Genomic DNA, 21,069 nt, shown 5'->3' with positions numbered 1-21,069 from the left:
ACGCCCAATATGCTCCTACCACGCCCGGTATGCCGGTATGCTCCTACCACGCCTCAATATGCTCCTACCACGCCCATGCTCCTACCACGCACCGGTAGTATGCTCCTACCACGCCCGGTATGCTCCTACCACGCACCGGTATGCTCCTACTACGCACCGGTATGCTCCTACCACGCACCGGTATGCTCCTACCATGCGCACACGGTATTCTCCTACCACGCCCGGTATGCTCCTACCACGCCCGGTATGATCCTACCACGCCCCGGTATGATCCTACCACGCACCGGCCCAATATGCTCCTACCACGCCCAATACGCACCGGTATGCTCCTACCACGCACCGGTATGCTCCTACTACGCACCGGTATGCTCCTACCACGCACCGGTATGCTCCTACCACGCCCGGTATGCTCCTACCACGCACCGGTATGCTCCTACCACGCACCGGTATGCTCCTACTACGCACCGGTATGCTCCTACTACGCACCGGTATGCTCCTACCACGCCCGGTATGCTCCTACCACGCCCGGTATGCTCCTACCATGCACCGGTATGCTCCTACTACGCCCGGTATTCTCCTACCACGCCCGGTATTCTCCTACCACGCCCGGTATTCTCCTACCACGCCCGGTATTCTCCTACCACGCCCGGTATTCTCCTACTAAACCCGGGTTGCATTGAAACATGGGATTGTGTGTTTTTATCTGTAAAATTCAATGAGCATAGATATATTTTGTTCAGATCTAAGTTGGTTAAAACACATGGCTACAGTTCTGCATATTATGAATCTAGCCATGGTGCCTTTAGCAAACATTACAACCAATTAGAATCCTCTCATCTCTCCAAGACATCTGGACAGGAAGTGGTTGATGCAGAGAGAGAAGACGAAGACTAGGGTTGAGGGATAAAACAAAAAATGGGACAAAAATACAAACAAATGAAGGAGAAGAACTTTGGGACGACTACTCATGTAGTTTGGGCTGGGGCATTGTCATATTGTCACCCTTCATTCATCCCGGTGATTTGTGGTCCACCACCTGTACCTTTGTAATACACCAGTAGATTTGAAATTGTCAGCAGACAGGCTTTATGAAGAAGTTTCTAATGTTTGATCAAACATTTTAAGTCATAAAAAGTAATAAAACTTCATGTGAGATTAATGTTTCATGTCATCTTCACTTCTTTTCTTACAAAGATTAGGGCAATACGGAGCCTTCAGAAAGATTAGGGCAATACGGAGCCTTCAGAAAGATTAGGGCAATACGGAGCCTTCAGAAAGATTAGGGCAATACGGAGCCTTCAGAAAGATTAGGGCAATACGGAGCCTTCAGAAAGATTAGGGCAATACGGAGCCTTCAGAAAGATTAGGGCAATACGGAGCCTTCAGAAAGATTAGGGCAATACGGAGCCTTCAGAAAGATTAGGGCAATACGGAGCCTTCAGAAAGATTAGGGCAATACGGAGCCTTCTTTTTTTTTTCTTTTTTTTTTACAGGGACAGTGCACATTAATCAACGTTTCAGTAAAAGTGCCGGTTTTAGCCAGCCGGCTAATTTTCAACCGCAGTCCCTGGGCAGGTTATTAAAAACAATTACAATATAGACAATAGCACCATAGAACAAGCAAGACATAGCAACATAGGACAAGCAAGACATAGCATACAGACAGAGCAACATAGAACAAAAGGCAGCAAGACAATATTCATAAAAGCAACAAAGTGTTTCCACACCTCACAAGCTACAGACAACAGACAACATGGAAAGCGGCAACACACAGCTAGGGACCATGTTCACAAATCTGATTGACCTTTAGCCAGGTCTTCAAGCATTTTGTGAAAGTGTGATATGTGGTGCAGTTATGTGTGTCTGATGGCAGTGTATTCCAGACATGGGAAGCTCTCACAGAGAATGCAGATTTACTAAAGGTGCTTTTCCTTAGGGGAACTATACAGTCACCTCTCATGGCAGACCTTGTGGATCTGCTGCCATATGTCTGGGTTTTCTGTTTAACAAAAATATTGAGTGGAGGGGAGCCAGGCCATTAAGGATCTTGAATACAAGACATGCGTCGGTGTATTGCACAAGATTTTCCCAACTCAAGAGCTCATGCTTTCTAAGGATGTGACAATGATGATGGCTATTGGGCTTCCTATCAAGCACTTTGAGAGCCTGTTTGTAGACAGACTGAATAGGTTTTAATGTTGTACAGCAAGCTTGGGCCCAACTAGTCAAGCAGTATGTTAAGTGGGGGAGTATCATAGATTTGAAGTACAGTTTTGCTACCTCTGTAGTCAAACAATTTCGTATAAATCGGAAATTAGCTAGATTGAATTTAGTTATTTGAATGACCTTTTTCACATGCTTTTTAAAAGAGAGGTTGGAATCAAGTATGATGCCAAGGTACTTAAAATCGGATACCACCTGGAGCTTCTCCCCTGACACATAGACATCTGGCTCAGTAGCATCTGTTGCCCTCTTTGTGAAGAACATGCAAACAGTTTTTTTCACATTGAGATGCAAACACGAGTCACTGAGCCACTTTGTAACCTGGACCATTACAGTAGTGAGTTCTTGTGCAGCTTGTTGTTTGCTCTTTGCATGCACATATATCACTGTATCATCTGCATACATTTGAACTTCAGACCCAGTACAGACAGAAGGCAGATCATGAATGTACAGGCTGAACAGGAGGGGCCCCAGTATTGACCCTTGGGGCACGCCCACATCATAGCTACGAGTGGGCGACAGCTCATTGCTCACTCTGACACACTGAGTTCTGCCTTCAAGGTATGATTTCATCCATCTCAAGGCATCAGGGGAAAAGTTGAACTTGGACAATTTTGTGATGAGAATCTCATGGTTAACAGTATCAAAAGCCTTCCTTAGGTCCAGAAACACTTCAGAAAGATTAGGGCAATACGGAGCCTTCAGAAAGCTTAGGGCGATGCGGAGCCTTCACACCCCTTGACTTTTTGTTGTTGTGAAACAGTCTGAATTTAAAATGGTTTACATTGAGATGTTATTTCACTGGCCTACACACCCCATAATGTCAAAGTGGAATAATATCCATATTTGTTTTACAAAAAAAAAAAAATGAAAAGCTGAAATGTCTTGAGTCAATAAGTATTCAACCCCTTTGTTATGGCAGGCCTAAAGTTCAGGAGTAAACATTAACAAGTCATTAAATACGGAAATGGACTCATTGTGCAATAAGTGTTTAACATGATTTTTGCAGCCAGTTCACGAGTGATACAAGTCAATGTTCGACGTCCATCCGTGTCTGAGGACATTGGGAGATGACGTGGAAACTGGAAACTAGGGGGCAACAGTAAGCGCTGTTACCTTCAAGAAGAGTGTTGTGGACGGGGATGGCAGATGGGCGTAAGCATCTGGTGCCAAAGGACCAGCAATAGTTGGGTTTTTTCAGCAATTTTTTTTTTAAGCTTATCCCAAACCTTCACAATCCCAAACCTTAACCGAGTCAATCCCAAACCTTAACCGGAGTCAATCCCAAACCTTAACTGGAGTCAATCCCAAACCTTAACTGGAGTCAATCCCAAACCTTAACTGGAGTCAATACCTCAAGATTTTCAGAGGTAATGACTAAACTTACAAAATGTGACTTTTGGAAACAACTTCTTAAATTTTACATTTGAGAAACATGGATGACCTTTTGAATGACTACCTCATCTCTGTACCCCACACAGTCGAGCAGTGCATTTCAAACACCGATTCAACCACAAACGATAAGGGAGGTTTTCCAATGCCTCACAAAAGGGCACATATTGGTAGGTGTGTAAAATAATAATAATAATAATAATAATAATATTAAAAAAGCAAACATTGAATAATATTTTTATTATAGTGAGTTTATTAATGACACCTTGGATGGTGTATCAATACAACCAGTCACGCCAAAGATACAGGCGTCCTTCCTAACTCAGACGTTATTAATGACACCTTGGATGGTGTATCAATACAACCAGTCACGCCAAAGATACAGGCGTCCTTCCTAACTCAGTTGCCGGGGGGAAAAGAACAAACAGTTTGAGTTTCATGGCTGTGATATGAGAAAACTGAGGATGGATCAACAATCAACAATACTAACCTAATTGACAGAGTGAAAAGAAGGAAGCCTGTACAGAATAAACTATATTCCAAAACATGCATCCTGTTTGCAACAAGGCACTAAAGTAATACTTCAGAAAATGTGGCAAAGCAATTCACTTTTGTCCTGAATACATATTACTGAGTACCACTCTCCATGTTTTCAAGCATAGTGGTGTCTGCATCATGTTATGGGTATGCTTGTAGGACTGGGGAGTTTTCAGGATTAAAAAGAAATGGAATGGAGCTAAGGCAAAATCCTAGAGGAAAACCTAGTTCAGTCTGCTTTCCACCAGACACTGGGAGATTAATTCACCTTTCAGCAGGACAAAACACAAGGCCAAATATACACAGCAATTGCTTCCAAAGAAGACAGTGAATGTTCCTGAGTGGCCAACTTAGACTTAAAATTGTACTTGAAAATCTGTGGCAAGACATGAACCATGGTTGTCTAGCAATGATCAACAACCAATGTGTCAGAGCTTGAAGAATTTAGAAAATAATAAAATGGGTAAATATTGCACAATCCAGGTGAGCAAAGCTCTAACAGACTTACCCAGAGAGACTCACAGCTGTAATCAATGCCAAAGGTGTGAATCTGGAATCTGGTGTGAATCTGGAACCAATCTGGAACTTTGAAGGTTTATGACATACAGTGGCTTGCGAAAGTATTCACCCCCCTTGGCGTTTTTTCCTATTTTGTTGCCTTACAACCTGGAATTAAAATATATTTTTTTGGGGGGGGAGGTTGTATCATTTGATTTACACAACATGCCTTCCACTCTGAAGATGCAAAATATATTGTATCATTAAACAAGAGATACGACCAAACAACAGAACTTGAGCGTGCATAACGAATCACCGCCCCAAAGTCAATACTTTGTTGAGCCAACTGCTGCAGCAATTATGGCACATCTAGCCACTGGGATGTTTTCCCATTCTTCAAGGCAAAACTGCTCCAGCTCCTTCAAGTTGGATGGGTTCCGCTGGTGTACAGCAATCTTTAAGTCATACCACATATTCTTAATTGGATTGAGGTCTGGGCTTTGAGAAAGCCATTCCAAGACATTTAAATGTTTCCCCTGAAACCACTCGAGTGTTGCTTTAGCAGTATGCTTAGGGTTATTGTCCTGCTGGAAGGTGAACCTCTGTCCCAGTTTCAAATCTCTGGAAGCAGGTTTCCCTCAAGAATTTCCCCTGTATTTAGCACCATCCATCAATCCTTCAATTCTGACCAGTTTCCCAGTCCCTGCCGATTAAAAACATCCCCACAGCATGATGCTGCCACCACGCTTTACTGTGGGGATGGGATTCTCGGGGTGATGAGAGGTGTTGAGTTTGCGCCAGACATAGAGTTTTCCTTAATGGCCAAAAAGCTCAATTTTAGTCTCCTCTGACCAGAGTACCTTCTTCCATATGTTTGAGGAGTCTCCCACATGCCTTTTGGTGAACACCAAATGTGTTTGCTTATTTTTTTCTTTAAGCAATGGCTTTTTTTCTGGCCCCTTTTACGTAAAGCACAGCTCTGTGGAGTTTACGGCTTAAAGTGCTCCTATGGACAGATACTCCAATCTCCGCAATGGAGCTTTGCAGCTCCTTCAGAGTTATCTTTGGTCTCTTTGTTGCCTCTCTGATTACTGCCCTCCTTGCCTGGTCCGTGAGATTAGGTGGGCGGCCCTCTCTTTGTTGTGGTGCCATATTTTTTCCATTTATGAATGGATTTAATGGTGCTCAAAGTTACAGATATTTTTCATAACCCAACCCTGATCTGTACTTCTCTACAACTTTGTCCCTGACATGTTTGGAGAGCTCCTTGGTCTTCATGGTGCCCCTTGCTTAGTGGTGTTGCAGACTCTGGGGCCTTTCAGAACAGGTGTATATATACACCGAGATCATGTGACACTTAACTAAAGTCCATCTGTGTGCAATCTAACTAATTGTGTGACTTCTGAAGGTAATTGGTTGCACCAGATCTTATTTAGAGGCTTCATAGCAAAGGGGCTGAATACATGCACGCACCACTTTTCAGTTGTCATTTTTCTAAAGTTTTTTTTTTAATAAACAAGTTATTTTTTTCATTTCACTTCACCAATTTGGACATTTTTTAACTTTATTTAACTGTGGCTAGATAACACTGCTGCTCCATCCTGGGTCTCTGACTCCTCTCTACAGATTAGGCGTCAAACAGTCCGACACCCTCAGCAAGAAACCAACAGTCCGTCACCCTAAGCAAGAAACCAACAGTCCGTCACCCTAAGCAAGAAACCAACAGTCCATCACCCTCTGAAGCTCCTGAGGCACCTGGTTTATAATGTCAAGGCAGGACAACAGGACTGTCACACCCTGCACCTCAAAACATGACTGCTAATCCTCTATGAACAGCGGTTCGACAAAGGTTTGGACACACCTACTTAGGGCTACGATGTCCGGCAGACGCACCACAGACCCCTCCATACTGTGGTAGACGGAGAAGGATACAGTGATTTATTTACAATTCAAGGCACACTTAACCAGCATGGCTACCACAGCATTCTGCAGCGATGCACCACCCCATCTGGTTTGGGCTTAGTGGGACTATCATTTGTTTTTCAACAGGACAATGACCCAACACACCTCCAGGCTGTGTAAGAGCTATTTGATCAAGAAGGAGAGTGATGGAGTGCTGCAGTCCTTAGATGACCTGGCCTCCACAATCACCAGACCTCAACCCAAATGAGAAGGTTTGGTGTGGTGCTCAGCATATGTGGGAACTCCTTCAAGAGTTTTGGAAAAGCCTTCCAGGTGAAGCTGGATAAGAGAATGCCAAGAGTATGCAAAGCTGTCATCAAGGCAAGGGGTGGCTATTTTGAAGAAACTCAAAAACAAATCAAATTATATTTTATATAAATTTTATATAAACACTTTTTTTGGTTACTACATGATTCCACGTTATTTCATAGTTGATGTCTTCATTATTATTCTACAATGTAGAAAATAGTAAAAATAAAGAAAACCCTGGAATGGCTAAGTGTTTCTAAAACGTTTGACTGGTACTGTAGTTAAACACACTTGTAACCTTGTGGGGACACACAATTCAGTCCCATTCAAAATCAAATTTTCTCTAACACGTAGTCTTACCCTAACCCTACCCCCCCAAAAAAACTTTAACCCTAGCTCTTAACCCTGGTACTGAGAGAGAGAGATACAGTTAAAGTCGGAAGTTTACATACACCTTAGCCAAATACACTGCTCAAAAAAATAAAGGGAACACTAAAATAACACATCCTAGATCTGAATGAATGAAATATTCTTATTCAATACTTTTTTCTTTACATAGTTGAATGTGCTGACAACAAAATCACACAAAAATTATCAATGGAAATCAAATTTATCAACCCATGGAGGGTGTGGATTTGGAGTCACACTCAAAATTAGGCTGATCCAACTTTGATGTAATGTCCTTAAAACAAGTCAAAATGAGGCTCAGTAGTGTGTGTGGCCTCCAAGTGCCTGTATGACCTCCCTACAACGCCTGGGCATGCTCCTGATGAGGTGGCGGATGGTCTCCTGAGGGATCTCCTCCCAGACCTGGACTAAAGCATCCGCCAACTCCTGGACAGTCTGTGGTGCAACGTGGCGTTCGTGGATGGAGTGAGACATGATGTTCCAGATGTGCTCAATTGGATTCAGGTCTGGGGAACGGGCGAGCCAGTCCATAGCATCAATGCCTTCCTCTTGCAGGAACTGCTGACACACTCCAGCCACATGAGGTCTAGCATTGTCTTGCATTAGGAGGAACCCAGGGCCAACCGCACCAGCCTATGGTCTCACAACGGACCGGGGATCTCATCTCGGTACCTAATGGCAGTCAGGCTACCTCTGGCGAGCACATGGAGGGCTGTGCGGCCCCCCAAAGAAATGCCACCCCACACCATGACTGACCCACCGCCAAACCGGTCATGCTGGAGGATGTTGCAGGCAGCAGAACATTCTCCACAGAGTCTCCAGACTGTCACGTCTGTCACATGTGCTCAGTGTGAACCTGCTTTCATCTGTGAAGAGCACAGGGCGCCAGTGGCAAATTTGCCAATCTTGGTGTTCTCTGGCAAATGAAAAACGTCCTGCACGGTGTTGGGCTGTAAGCACAACCCCCACCTGTGGACGTCGGGCCCTCATACCACCCTCATGGAGTCTGTTTCTGACCGTTTGAGCAGACACATGCACATTTGGGGCCTGCTGGAGGTCATTTTGCAGGGCTCTGGCAGTGCTCCTCCTTGCACAAAGGCGGAGGTAGCGGTCCTGCTGCTGGGTTGTTGCCCTCCTACGGCCTCCTCCATGTCTCCTGATGTACTAGCCTGTCTCCTGGTAGCGCCTCCATGCTCTGGACACTACGCTGACAGACACAGCAAACCTTCTTGCCACAGCTCGCATTGATGTGCCATCCTGGATGAGCTGCACTACCTGACCTACTTGTGTGGGTTGTAGACTCCGTCTCATGCTACCACTAGAGTGAAAGCACCGCCAGCATTCAAAAGTGACCAAAACATCAGCCAGGAAGCATAGGAACTGAGAAGTGGTCTGTGGTCCCCACCTGCAGAACCACTCCTTTATTGGGGGTGTCTTGCTAATTGCCTATAATTTCCACCTGTTGTCTATTCCATTTGCACAACAGCATGTGAAATTTATTGTCAATTAGTGTTGCTTCCTAAGTGGACAGTTTGATTTCACAGAAGTGTGATTGACTTGGAGTTACATTGTGTTGTTTAAGTGTTCCCTTTATTTTTTTGAGCAGTGTACATTTAAACTCAGTTTTTCACAATTCCTGACATTTAATCCTAGTAAAAATTCCCTGTCTTAGGTCAGTTAGTATCACCACTTTATTTTAAGAATGTGAAATGTCAGAATAATAGTAGAGAGAATGATTTATTTCAGCTTTTATTTCTTTCATCACATTCCTAGTGGGTCAGAAGTTTACATACACTCAATTAGTAGTTGGTAGCATTGCCTTTCAATTGTTTAACTTGGGTTAAATGTTTTGGGTAGCCTTCCACAAGCTTCCCACAATAAGTTGGGTGAATTTTGGCCCATTCCTCCTGACAGCGCTGGTGTAACTGAGTCAGGTTTGTAAGCCTCCTTGCTCGCACACACTTTTTCAGTTCTGCCCACAAATTTTATATGGGATTGAGGTCAGAGCTTTGTGATGGCCACTCCAATACCTTGACATTGTTGTCCTTAAGCCATTTTGCCACAACTCTGGAAGTACGCTTGGGGTTATTGTCCACTTGGAAGACCCATTTGCAATCAAGCTTTAACTTCCTGACTGATGTCTTGAGATGTTGCTTCAATATATCCACATAATGTTACTGCCTCATGATGCCATCTATTTTGTGAAGTGTATTACATTTACATTTAAGTCATTTAGCAGACGCTCTTATCCAGAGCGACTTACAAATTGGTGCTTTCACCTTATGACATCCAGTGGAACAGCCACTTTACAATAGTGCATCTAAGTCTTTTAAGGGGGGGGTGAGAAGGATTACTTTATCCTATCCTAGGTATTCCTTAAAGAGGTGGGGTTTCAGGTGTCTCCGGAAGGTGGTGCACCCGTCCCTCCTGCAGCAAAGCACCCCCACAATATTGTAAATTGTATTTATTTATTTCACCTTTATTTAACCAGGTCGGCTAGTTGAGAACAAGTTCTCATTTGCAACTGCGACCTGGCCAAGATAAAGCGTAGCAATTCGACACATACAACAACACAGAGTTACACATGGAATAAACAAAACATACAGTCAATAATACAGTAGAACAAAAGAAAACAAAAAGTCTATATACAGTGAGTGCAAATGAGGTAAGTTAAGGAAATAAATAGGCCATGGTGGCGAAGTAATTACAATATAGCAATTAAACACTGGAATGGTAGATCGGCAGAAGATGAATGTGCAGGTAGAGATACTGGGGTGCAAAGGAGCAAAATAAATAAATACCAGTATGGGGATGAGGTAGGTAGATAGGTGGGCTGTTTATAGATGGGCTATGTACAGGTGCAGTGATCTGTGAGCTGCTCTGACAGCTGGTGCTTAAAGCTAGTGAGGGAGATATGAGTCTCCAGCTTCAAAGATTTTTGCAATTTGTTCCAGTCATGGGCAGCAGAGAACTGGAAGGAAAGACGACCAAAGGAGGAATTGGCTTTGGGGGTGACCAGTGAGATATACCTGCTGGAGAGCGTGCTACGAGTGGGTGCTGCTATGGTGACATGATGCTGCCATCCCCACAACATGATGCTGACACCCCAGTCCTTGGTTCCAAATATTGGGGAACATGTCAGAGCTGAGGATTATGTTAAAGAGTTTAAGTATTTAAGTTTTTGTTGGAGTTTGAGGACTGTATATTTGATAATTTCATTGAGGATACCATCAACACCACAGGCCTTTTTGGGTTGGAGTGTTTTTATTTTGTCCTGTAGTTCATTCAAGGTAATTGGAGAATCCAGTGGGTCCTGGTAGTCTTTAATAGATGATTGTAAGATTTGTATTTGATCATGTACATGTTTTTTCTGTTTGTTCTTTGTTATAGAGCCAAAAAGATTGGAGAAGTGGTTTACCCATACATCTCCATTTTGGATAGATAACTCGTGTTGTTGTTTGTTTAGTGTTTTTACAATTTTCCCCAGAAGTGGTTAGCCTCTTTGGGATAAGGGGCAGCATTTTCACTTTTGGATAAATAGAGTGCCCAATTTCAACTTCCTGCTACTCATGCCAAGAATACAAGATAAGCATATTATTAGTAGATTTGGATAGAAAACACTCTGAAGTTTCTAAAACTGTTTGAATCATGTCTGTGTCTGAATATAACAGAACTTATGTAGCAGGCAAAACCCCGAGGACAAACCATTCAGAATTATTATTTTTTAGGTCTATTCAATGGGGTTTCATTGGGAAACGAGATTTCTTAGGAACTTGTTAGCAGTTCCTACCGCTTCCACTGGATGTCACCAGTCTTTGGAAATTGGTTGAGGTTATTCCTTTGTGTAATGAAGAAGTATGGCCATCTTGGAACAGGGTAACGTTATGTGTACTGTTTGAGAGTTGCGCAAGACTTGAAAAGTAGCGTTGGATTGTGATCCTCCTGTATTGAACACAGATAGACCCGTCTTCAATTTGATCGATTATCAACGTTTAAAAATACCTAAAGTTGTATTACAAAAGTAGTTTGAAATGTTTTGGCAAAGTTTACAGGTAACTTTTGAGATATTTTGTAGTGACGTTGCGCAAATTGGAAGCTGTTTTTTTTCTGGATCAAACGCGCCAAATAAAATGGACATTTTGGATATATATCGACGGAATTAACCGAACAAAAAGGACCATTTGTGATGTTTATGGGACATATTGGAGTGCCATCAAAAGAAGCTCGTCAAAGGTAAGGAATGTTTTATATTATATTTCTGCGTTTTTGTGTGGGTCCTGCATGGTTGAAATATGCTACTCTCTCTTTGTTTACTGTTGTGTCATCAGATAATAGCTTCTTATGCCTTCGCCGAAAAGCCCTTTTGAAATCTGATTCACAACGAGCTAATTGGTATCTTACATGTGTGATTTAAACTTTGAATTTTATTTATATTTATATTTTATTTGAGAGAAACAGGTCAACATTTTTCTTAAGTTGTCTGTTAGACATTTTTAGGTTTTCTACTGCCAAGTTTACACCTTCACTATTACAGTGGAACGTTTTGTCCAGGAAGTTGTCTGAAAGGGATTGAATGTGTTGTTGCCTAATTGTTTTTTGGTAGATTTCCACACGACTTTCCTTCCATCTATAGCATTTCTTAATATTACTCAGTTCCTTTGACTTTGATGCCTCATGATTGAGTATTGCTCTGTTCAGGTAGACTGTGATTTTGCTGTGGTCTGATAGGGGTGTCAGTGGGTTGACTGTGAACGCTCTGAGAGACTCTGGGTTGAGGTCAGTGATAAAGTAGTCTACAGTACTACTGCCAAGAGATGAGCTATAGGTGTACCTACCATAGGAGTCCCCTCGAAGCCTACCATTGACTATGTAAATACCCAGCGTGCGACAGAGCTGCAGGAGTTGTGACCCGTTTTTGTTGGTTATGATGTCATAGTTGTGCCTAGGGGGGCATATGGGTGAGGAAATGCTGTCACCTCCAGGTAGGTGTTTGTCCCCCTGTGTGCTGAGGGTGTCAGAGGGTATCTTCTCTGTGGCTGTGAATGGAGCTATTGTACATGGTTACAATCAGCTTGGCAGACTGTTCATCTCATTGACTTTAGATTTAGTCAACCCTGTGATGTTGTAGACATTGGCAGGCCTGGCGATCAGTTTGCCCACAGATAGTCGCCTGCACAAGCAGCACGAGGTCCATGTTGATATCAATGTCATGACAACTTGATAACACAAATGAACGAAAACAGAAAACTTTCCAAAAGAAAAAAAGACTGTTTCAAGTCTCTCATTATAGTAAACTACCCGGACATGGAACATTATTTAAAAATGTCACGAATAATGGATGGACTTATCTCAGCACTGCTCTGATGACAGCTGGGTCAGACATTTCAGTCTTGACGGGTCTTGGCCCTAGTTGCCGTTGTACAGAACAACAGAGGAGGTCTTTCCCCATTGGTTAGGCCTAGAGCTCGCTATAATAGAATGGAGGCCGTCTTTCTTTCAGCTCCGTCTTCCTCCCCCTCCCAGGTGTCTCTGTACTTCAGCAAGCAGCAACAATAACCAGGGCTAGTTATCATATCAACTCTTTGTACTCAGAAAATTGATTGGCTCTTGTGGACAGACGGCAGAGGTGGTGATTGGTTGGGTGAAACTGGTTGATAAAAAGGGACATGGTAAAAGGACTGGAGCTGCTGTCCCTCCCAGCTATGCCTGTCACTGGGCCTGGCCTGCTGTCCCTCCCAGCTATGTCTGCCACTGGACCTGGCCTGCTGTCCCTCCCAGCTATGTCTGCCACTGGGCCTGGCCTGCTGTCCCTCCCAGCTATGCCTGCCACTGGGCCTGGCCTGCTGTCCCTCCCAGCTATGCCTGTCACTGGGCCTGGCCTGCTTCCCTCCCAGCTATGTCTGCCACAGGGCCTGGCCTGCTGTCCCTCCCAGCTATGTCTGCCACTGGGCCTGGGCCTGGCCTGTTGTCCCTCCCAGCTATGTCTGCCACTGGACCTGGCGTGCTGTCCCTCCCAGCTATGCCTGTCACTGGGCCTGGCCTGCTGTCCCTCCCAGCTATGTCTGCCACTGGGCCTGGCCTGCTGTCCCTCCCAGCTATGTCTGTCACTGGGCCTGGCCTGCTGTCCCTCCCAGCTATGTCTGTCACTGGGCCTGGCCTGCTGTCCCTCCCAGCTATGTCTGCCACTGGGCCTGGGCCTGGCCTGCTGTCCCTCCCAGCTATGTCTGTCACTGGGCCTGGCCTGCTGTCCCTCCCAGCTATGTCTGCCACTGGGCCTGGGCCTGGCCTGCTGTCCCTCCCAGCTATGTCTGTCACTGGGCCTGGCCTGCTGTCCCTCCCAGCTATGTCTGCCACTGGGCCTGGGCCTGGCCTGCTGTCCCTCCCAGCTATGTCTGTCACTGGGCCTGGGCCTGCTGTCCCTCCCAGCTATGTCTGCCACTGGGCCTGGCCTGCTGTCCCTCCCAGCTATGTCTGCCACTGGGCCTGGCCTGCTGTCCCTCCCAGCTATGTGTGCCACTGGGCCTGGCCTGCTGTCCCTCCCAGCTATGTCTGCCACTGGGCCTGGCCTGCTGTCCCTCCCAGCTATGTCTGCCACTGGGCCTGGCCTGCTGTCCCTCCCAGCTATGTCTGCCACTGGGCCTGGCCTGCTGTCCCTCCCAGCTATGTCTGCCACTGGGCCTGGCCTGCTGTCCCTCCCAGCTATGTCTGTCACTGGGCCTGGCCTGCTGTCCCTCCCAGCTATGTCTGTCACTGGGCCTGGCCTGCTGTCCCTCCCAGCTATGCCTGTCACTGGGCCTGGCCTGCTGTCCCTCCCAGCTATGTCTGCCACTGGGCCTGGCCTGCTGTCCCTCCCAGCTATGTCTGCTACTGGGCCTGGCCTGCTGTCCCTCCCAGCTATGTCTGCCACTGGGCCTGGCCTGCTGTCCCTCCCAGCTATGCCTGTCACTGGGCCTGGCCTGCTGTCCCTCCCAGCTATGTCTGCCACTGGGCCTGGGCCTGGCCTGCTGTCCCTCCCAGCTATGCCTGTCACTGGGCCTGGCCTGCTGTGCCTCCCAGCTATGTCTGCCACTGGGCCTGGCCTGCTGTCCCTCCCAGCTATGCCTGTCACTGGGCCTGGCCTGCTGTCCCTCCTAGCTATGTCTGCCACTGGGCCTGGGCCTGGCCTGCTGTCCCTCCCAGCTATGCCTGTCACTGGGCCTGGCCTGCTGTGCCTCCCAGCTATGTCTGTCACTGGGCCTGGCCTGCTGTCCCTCCCAGCTATGCCTGTCACTGGGCCTGGCCTGCTGTCCCTCCCAGCTATGCCTGTCACTGGGCCTGGCCTGCTGTCCCTCCCAGCTATGCCTGTCACTGGGCCTGTGGCTTTGATTGGGTCCCTCTCGTCCCGTCACACTCGGTTGGAACTCAGGCATTTCCTTAACCACACCACCCACACTCCACTGCTGTACTTAATGAGGATTGGCCTGGCTATCCATCCACACGCTGTGACAGTATAAAGACAACCAGCTCAGCCAAAAGCATCTTCAGCATTCCCCCTATCTTGATATAAACTAGTTAAAGTAAGTAGTTAGACAACTAATTAAGCTAGCCATCTTCCCTTACTGAAACACATTCAGCGAACCATGCTTTCCAGACAGAGACACACAGACAAACAGAGAGCGAGACAGAAAGAGATAAAGACACAGAGAGAAACAGAGACAGACAAACAGAGAGAGAGACAGAAAGAGACAGACAAACAGAGAGAGAGACAGAAAGAGAGACAGACAAACAGAGAGAGAGAGACAGAAACGGAGACAGACAAACAGAGAGAGAGAGACAGAAAGAGAGAGAGACACAGAGAGAAACAGAGACAGGCTCAATAGCCCTTTGGAACATCTGCAGAACACCTTTGCATGTTACACCACGCACATTCCCACAGACAGAGGGGCCATGGTGACAGGGACCATGGTGACAGGGACCATGGTGACAGGGACCATGGTGACAGGGAAGGACCAGCCAGGCTGACTGTTCCACCTTACTGCACCCTGTGTGTGGCAGCCTAGGGAAGCCTTCTGAAAACTACAAACTGTCCCAAATCCAGATTTGTTTAAAATCACTAAGATTTATTATTATTATTATTATTTATTTATTATTATTTATTTATTCATTTAGCGGCACACCGTCTGTATTTGAGTATTTTGAAAGTTATATAATCTTGAAAACTTGATTACTGACATGCAAAGCATTTTGGGGATTATATCAACAATTGACTGAGGAAACAAATACCAAAAGAGAGCTTTTGGATGGAATTTCCCTTTAAAAAGGGTTGACTTTTGCCAAAAAGTAAAACCAGCATTCGAAGAGTCCATTATGTTTTTTTCTAATTCCATTGAGCTAAAAAAATAGCAACACTTCGTTTGACTGTTTTAAAAGGCTTCTCAGATACTGGGGAGGAGGAACTAGGTTGCACATGTCAATTTCAGTCTGCCTATACAACCCATCAAGCAGTAATGCACTACTATTGGGGCATTTCTATTGGTTACATTGCAACAGGAAAGACGAATCAAGCATATCGATCTATATCTTATGAAATAGGCCTAGAACTTGAACCCAGATCTGACAGCAGCATGTAGGGACTAGGAGGAAGAACATAGTTGGGACTGGAGAAGAGTGAAACCTGGGCCAAGTTGTTAAACGTTGCAGAACGCCACGAATACAGCTGATGTTAAAGAGGTATACATGTTCTACATTGCATATTTCTATCTGAGTGTTAAAACGTTTTGGTCCTGCTGAACGCACCCCTTAAGGGTCAAATTAGTCTGTTCCCAAAGCTGTAGTGGAGTGCCCCGAGTGAGTCTGCCAGGCAAGACTAGGGTCATACCACATGTTTACTGTCTCTTGTTCATATCAACACTGGGGTTAGTAAACCACAATCTCCCACACAACATCATAACACCATACCAGAGTCCCTGTCACAACATGACATTAATTCACAGTGTAAGAATTGAGAGGTGGGAACCAGAACTGACATGATCAAAGGGTGGAGTCCTCTGACAACTTGGGGCCAGCTGGATACAGGGTAGAATAGTAACAACTTGGGGCCAGCTGGATACAGGGTAGAATAGTAACAACTTGGGGCCAGCTGGATACAGGGAGGAATAGTAACAACTTGGGGCCAGCTGGATACAGGGAGGAATAGTAACAACTTGGGGCCAGCTGGATACAGGGAGGAATAGTAACAACTTGGGGCCAGCTGGATACAGGGAGGAATAGTAACAACTTGGGGCCAGCTGGATACAGGGTAGAATAGTAACAACTTGGGGCCAGCTGGATACAGGGTGGAATAGTAACAACTTGGGGCCAGCTGGATACAGGGAGGAATAGTAACAACTTGTTGCCAGCTGGATACAGGGTAGAATAGTAACAACTTGGGGCCAGCTGGATACAGGGTAGAATAGTAACAACTTGGGGCCAGCTGGATACAGGGTGGAATAGTAACAACTTGTTGCCAGCTGGATAACAGAACTCCATGGGGCCACCTCTGCCAGATGTTATTGATAGAAGAATACTCTGAATGAAGAAATTAAAAAAAAACTCATCCTACTGTATGCTCTCCATATTTCTAGCATTATAATGACTGGCATAATTTAAATCGTGGATTTCTCTTTGTAGAAAACAAATTCACACCTGTAGTCTGGTGAATTAGTTAATGAGGACGCCCGTGTCTCCCGTGTCAAATGGCTTAATGGTAGGTAGGTTGACAGACGATATGCAACATTAAATCATTATCTGTGTGTTATTCTTATTGGACTAGACAAGTGATTGATTAGCAGTATAATTGCAAATATAACAGTGCTAAAGTTACATCCCATAACACGTAGAGACAACACAATCCTTTTCGTATTTTTTTTTAAAACCCCCAAAAATATTATGGTTATCCTGTTTTAACAGAATAGCTTAATTATTTTTAGGTCACTGAAGAGGTCTAAGATAGTTACTTACTGGCCAGGCAAAACTGAACGGCAAAACAATCCTGGATCTTTCATTCCTCGCAGAGCTCTTCAAAGAAAATACATTTCCTCCCAGGACAGGCGTAGATCCGGACCCGAAACTGCACGGTCCCGCAGCCGAGACCCGCGACTGGTATTCCTTCAAACACACTTTAAAATACGTATCACACTCATCCATCCTGCATTTCCGATCCCCGGTGATCCGTGAACCGTCACAACACTGCCCGTTAAGAAGCTCACCGTTCCGGTTGTTCATCGATAAGATGTCCAACTCGAACTGACCGGTTCCCTCCACCACCTGTTGGTAAAGCAGAACCAAGAAACGGTGAAACCGCTGGACATGGAGAGAGTGTAACGGCGCAGACATACGGTGCGGTTTGCTTTTATAGATTCATGCAAAGTAAAGTGTTGCTGAGAATTCCACATTTCGTGGAGTTAAAATCTCAGCGAAACAAAGTGAAATTATTGCACTGCAAATAGATAGTCAGCTTTTTAAAAAACAGTTGCAAGCGCATCTACAAAACTATGCAAACTGTGGATAATATATCACACTAATTGAACCATAAAGTTCTCGAAAACAACTAAATCTGACTTGTTAAACACATTTGACCGGGCAAAACTCAAAACGGGCTTGGTGAGGAGGGTTGCACCCGATCAATGCAGTCCAACAACACAGAAACACACAACCATAGAACTTATAGACTCTAACTATACATTTCCCACAGTCCGAACATGATGTTTTAAATCAAAGTAGCTATACTGAAGAATCAATGCGTCCACAGTAGTAGCCCTCTGGGCATATTCCACAATGTGCAACGGTAAAGTAATCCACATACCTTTGCATAAAACCACAAGAATAACGCATGTAAACAAAAAGCAGCAACGCCAACAACCGAGCCCAGTCTCAAAATCATGTCTCTGGTGTTGTCTTGCCGCTCCGCTTGGAAACTAGACCGCGTCTGGCCGATTAAAAGCACCAATGCACTTCTCCAATGTAAAACATTCACGGAGTAGAGAACAAGACTTTCTCCAACAAGACACAGTTTTGCAACACAGATTTTTTTTAAATAAAAAAGCTTCCTTTTTCCTTTTCCTCTGTCTGCTCAGGGTCTTCTAGTTAGTTCGTATCTTTATATTCCTTTGCTATCCATTTAGTTATCTGCAGAAAAAAGCATGCAGGTTGATTTACTCTGTCTGTCCACAGCTGATCTGAAAGCTTGTCCGAACTACACAGAAAGTGACGGGCTAGAACACTGATTTACATATATTCATGAGGCAAGGAGTAGAAGACCACGCCTCTGTGTGTTGCTTTTTGACCAGCCTTGTTCTAATCTACAGTTACACATTGCAATTCGTACAGTATTTTGACGAATTTGCAAAACGTATGTTATAAATTCTAATTTGTTGTGACTAACTTTGGCTGCATATTTAACATGTTTTTTTTTTTAAACTGATGAATCACCCCCATGAGTGAGTCTGAGAATTCAGATTATGTAGAAAATAAACTTGGAGAGATTCCCAGTTTCTGGCACATTATTTGTTATTTGTAATGTGGAATACTGATCATGTTTAAAGAACCAATGTGTCCTATGATGAGTGTTGTTTGTCAAGCCGTTTAGGCTCCTCTTGTCTTCTATAAAGTCCTGTTAGGCTCCTCTTGTCTTCTATAAAGTCCTTTTAGGCTCCTCTTGTCTTCTATAAAGTCATTTTAGGCTCCTCTTGTCTTCTATAAAGTCATTTTAGGCTCCTCTTGTCTTCTATAAAGTCCTTTTAGGCTCCTCTTGTCTTCTATAAAGTCCTGTTAGGCTCCTCTTGTCTTCTATAAAGTCCTGTTAGGCTCCTCTTGTCTTCTATAAAGTCCTTTTAGGCTCCTCTTGTCTTCTATAAAGTCATTTTAGGCTCCTCTTGTCTTCTATAAAGTCATTTTAGGCTCCTCTTGTCTTCTATAAAGTCCTTTTAGGCTCCTCTTGTCTTCTATAAAGTCATTTTAGGCTCCTCTTGTCTTCTATAAAGTCCTTTTAGGCTCCTCTTGTCTTCTATAAAGTCATTTTAGGCTCCTCTTGTCTTCTATAAAGTCCTTTTAGGCTCCTCTTGTCTTCTATAAAGTCATTTTAGGCATGCCTCTTGGTGTCACATAGCATGTTAAAGGCTCTTGTTCTGGTTAGGCTGACACATCTTGGTCAATCATCTTGTGTTGTCAGACATGGATGTGTGGTTCTAAATGGGTCATGGATGTGTAGGTCTAAATGGGTCATGGTGGTTCTAAATGGGACATGGATGTGTGGTTCTAAATGGGTCATGGGTGTGTGGTTCTAAATGGGTCATGGTGGTTCTAAATGGGTCATGGGTGTGTGGTTCTAAATGGGTCATGGGTGTGTGGTTCTAAATGGGTCATGGGTGTGTGGTTCTAAATGGGTCATGGTGGTTCTAAATGGGTCATGGATGTGTGGTTCTAAATGGGTCATGGTGGTTCTAAATGGGTCATGGGTGTGTGGTTCTAAATGGGTCATGGGTGTGTGGTTCTAAATGGGTCATGGGTGTGTGGTTCTAAATGGGTCATGGGTGTGTGGTTCTAAATGGGTCGTGGGTGTGTGGTTCTAAATGGGTCATGGTGGTTCTAAATGGGTCATGGGTGTGTGGTTCTAAATGGGTCATGGGTGTGTGGTTCTAAATGGGTCATGGTGGTTCTAAATGGGTCATGGATGTGTGGTTCTAAATGGGTCATGGTGGTTCTAAATGGGTCATGGGTGTGTGGTTCTAAATGGGTCATGGGTGTGTGGTTCTAAATGGGTCATGGGTTTGTGGTTCTAAATGGGTCATGGGTGTGTGGTTCTAAATGGGTCGTGGGTGTGTGGTTCTAAATGGGTCGTGGGTGTGTGGTTCTAAATGGGTCGTGGGTGTGTGGTTCTAAATGGGTCGTGGGTGTGTGGTTCTAAATGGGTCATGGGTGTGTGGTTCTAAATGGGTCATGGTGGTTCTAAATGGGTCATGGGTGTGTGGTTCTAAATGGGTCGTGGGTGTGTGGTTCTAAATGGGTCATGGGTGTGTGGTTCTAAATGGGTCATGGGTGTGTGGTTCTAAATGGGTCGTGGGTGTGTGGTTCTAAATGGGTCATGGGTGTGTGGTTCTAAATGGGTCATGGGTGTGGGGTTCTAAATGGGTCATGGGTGTGGGGTTCTAAATGGGTCATGGGTGTGTGGTTCTAAATGGGTCGTGGGTGTGTGGTTCTAAATGGGTCGTGGGTGTGTGGTTCTAAATGGGTCATGGGTGTGTGGTTCCAAATGGGTCGTGGGTGTGTGGTTCTAAATGGGTCATGGGTGTGTGGTTCTAAATGGGTCATGGTGGTTCTAAATGGGTCATGGGTGTGTGGTTCTAAATGGGTCATGGGTGTGTGGTTCTAAATGGGTCATGGGTGTGTGGTTCTAAATGGGTCGTGGGTGTGTGGTTCTAAATGGGTCATGGTGGTTCTAAATGGGTCGTGGGTGTGTGGTTCTAAATGGGTCATGGGTGTGTGGTTCTAAATGGGTCATGGGTGTGTGGTTCTAAATGGGTCATGGGTGTGGGGTTCTAAATGGGTCGTGGGTGTGTGGTTCTAAATGGGTCATGGGTGTGTGGTTCTAAATGGGTCGTGGGTGTGTGGTTCTAAATGGGTCTCTGTATGATTCCTCCACTTCTCCATCTGCTGAACCAAAACGACCTGACGCCATCATTCTTCCCATGGTCCACATAAGAGGATCCCTGTGGAGTAGTGCTGTATTGTGACTGCAGCCCGACACAGGCTAGAAGACCATATAATGAGAATGACTCACAGTCC

The 21,069-nt window shown here is 45.0% G+C and overlaps 1 protein-coding gene across 1 annotated transcript in view; it reads right to left on the bottom strand.

Annotated features, from left to right (window-relative positions):
* The window catches only part of LOC115121905 (protein jagged-1b-like), a 197,082-nt gene extending 178,583 nt beyond the window's left edge, over positions 1-18,499 (bottom strand). The window contains exons 1-2 of the mRNA XM_065002719.1: positions 18,092-18,499; positions 17,248-17,553 (exon numbers count right to left, since the gene is read on the bottom strand). Coding sequence (XP_064858791.1) covers positions 17,248-17,553; positions 18,092-18,169 — 384 coding nt within the window. The 5' untranslated portion in view covers positions 18,170-18,499. The remainder of the gene's footprint in view (positions 1-17,247; positions 17,554-18,091) is intronic.
* Between the last annotated feature and the right edge of the window lie 2,570 nt (positions 18,500-21,069).

Source organism: Oncorhynchus nerka, linkage group LG16 (genome assembly GCF_034236695.1).
Source record: "Oncorhynchus nerka isolate Pitt River linkage group LG16, Oner_Uvic_2.0, whole genome shotgun sequence".
Lineage (NCBI taxonomy): Eukaryota > Metazoa > Chordata > Actinopteri > Salmoniformes > Salmonidae > Oncorhynchus > Oncorhynchus nerka.
The sequence above is the reverse complement of the archived record's forward strand: the minus strand, read 5'-3'. Positions and strand labels throughout refer to the sequence as shown.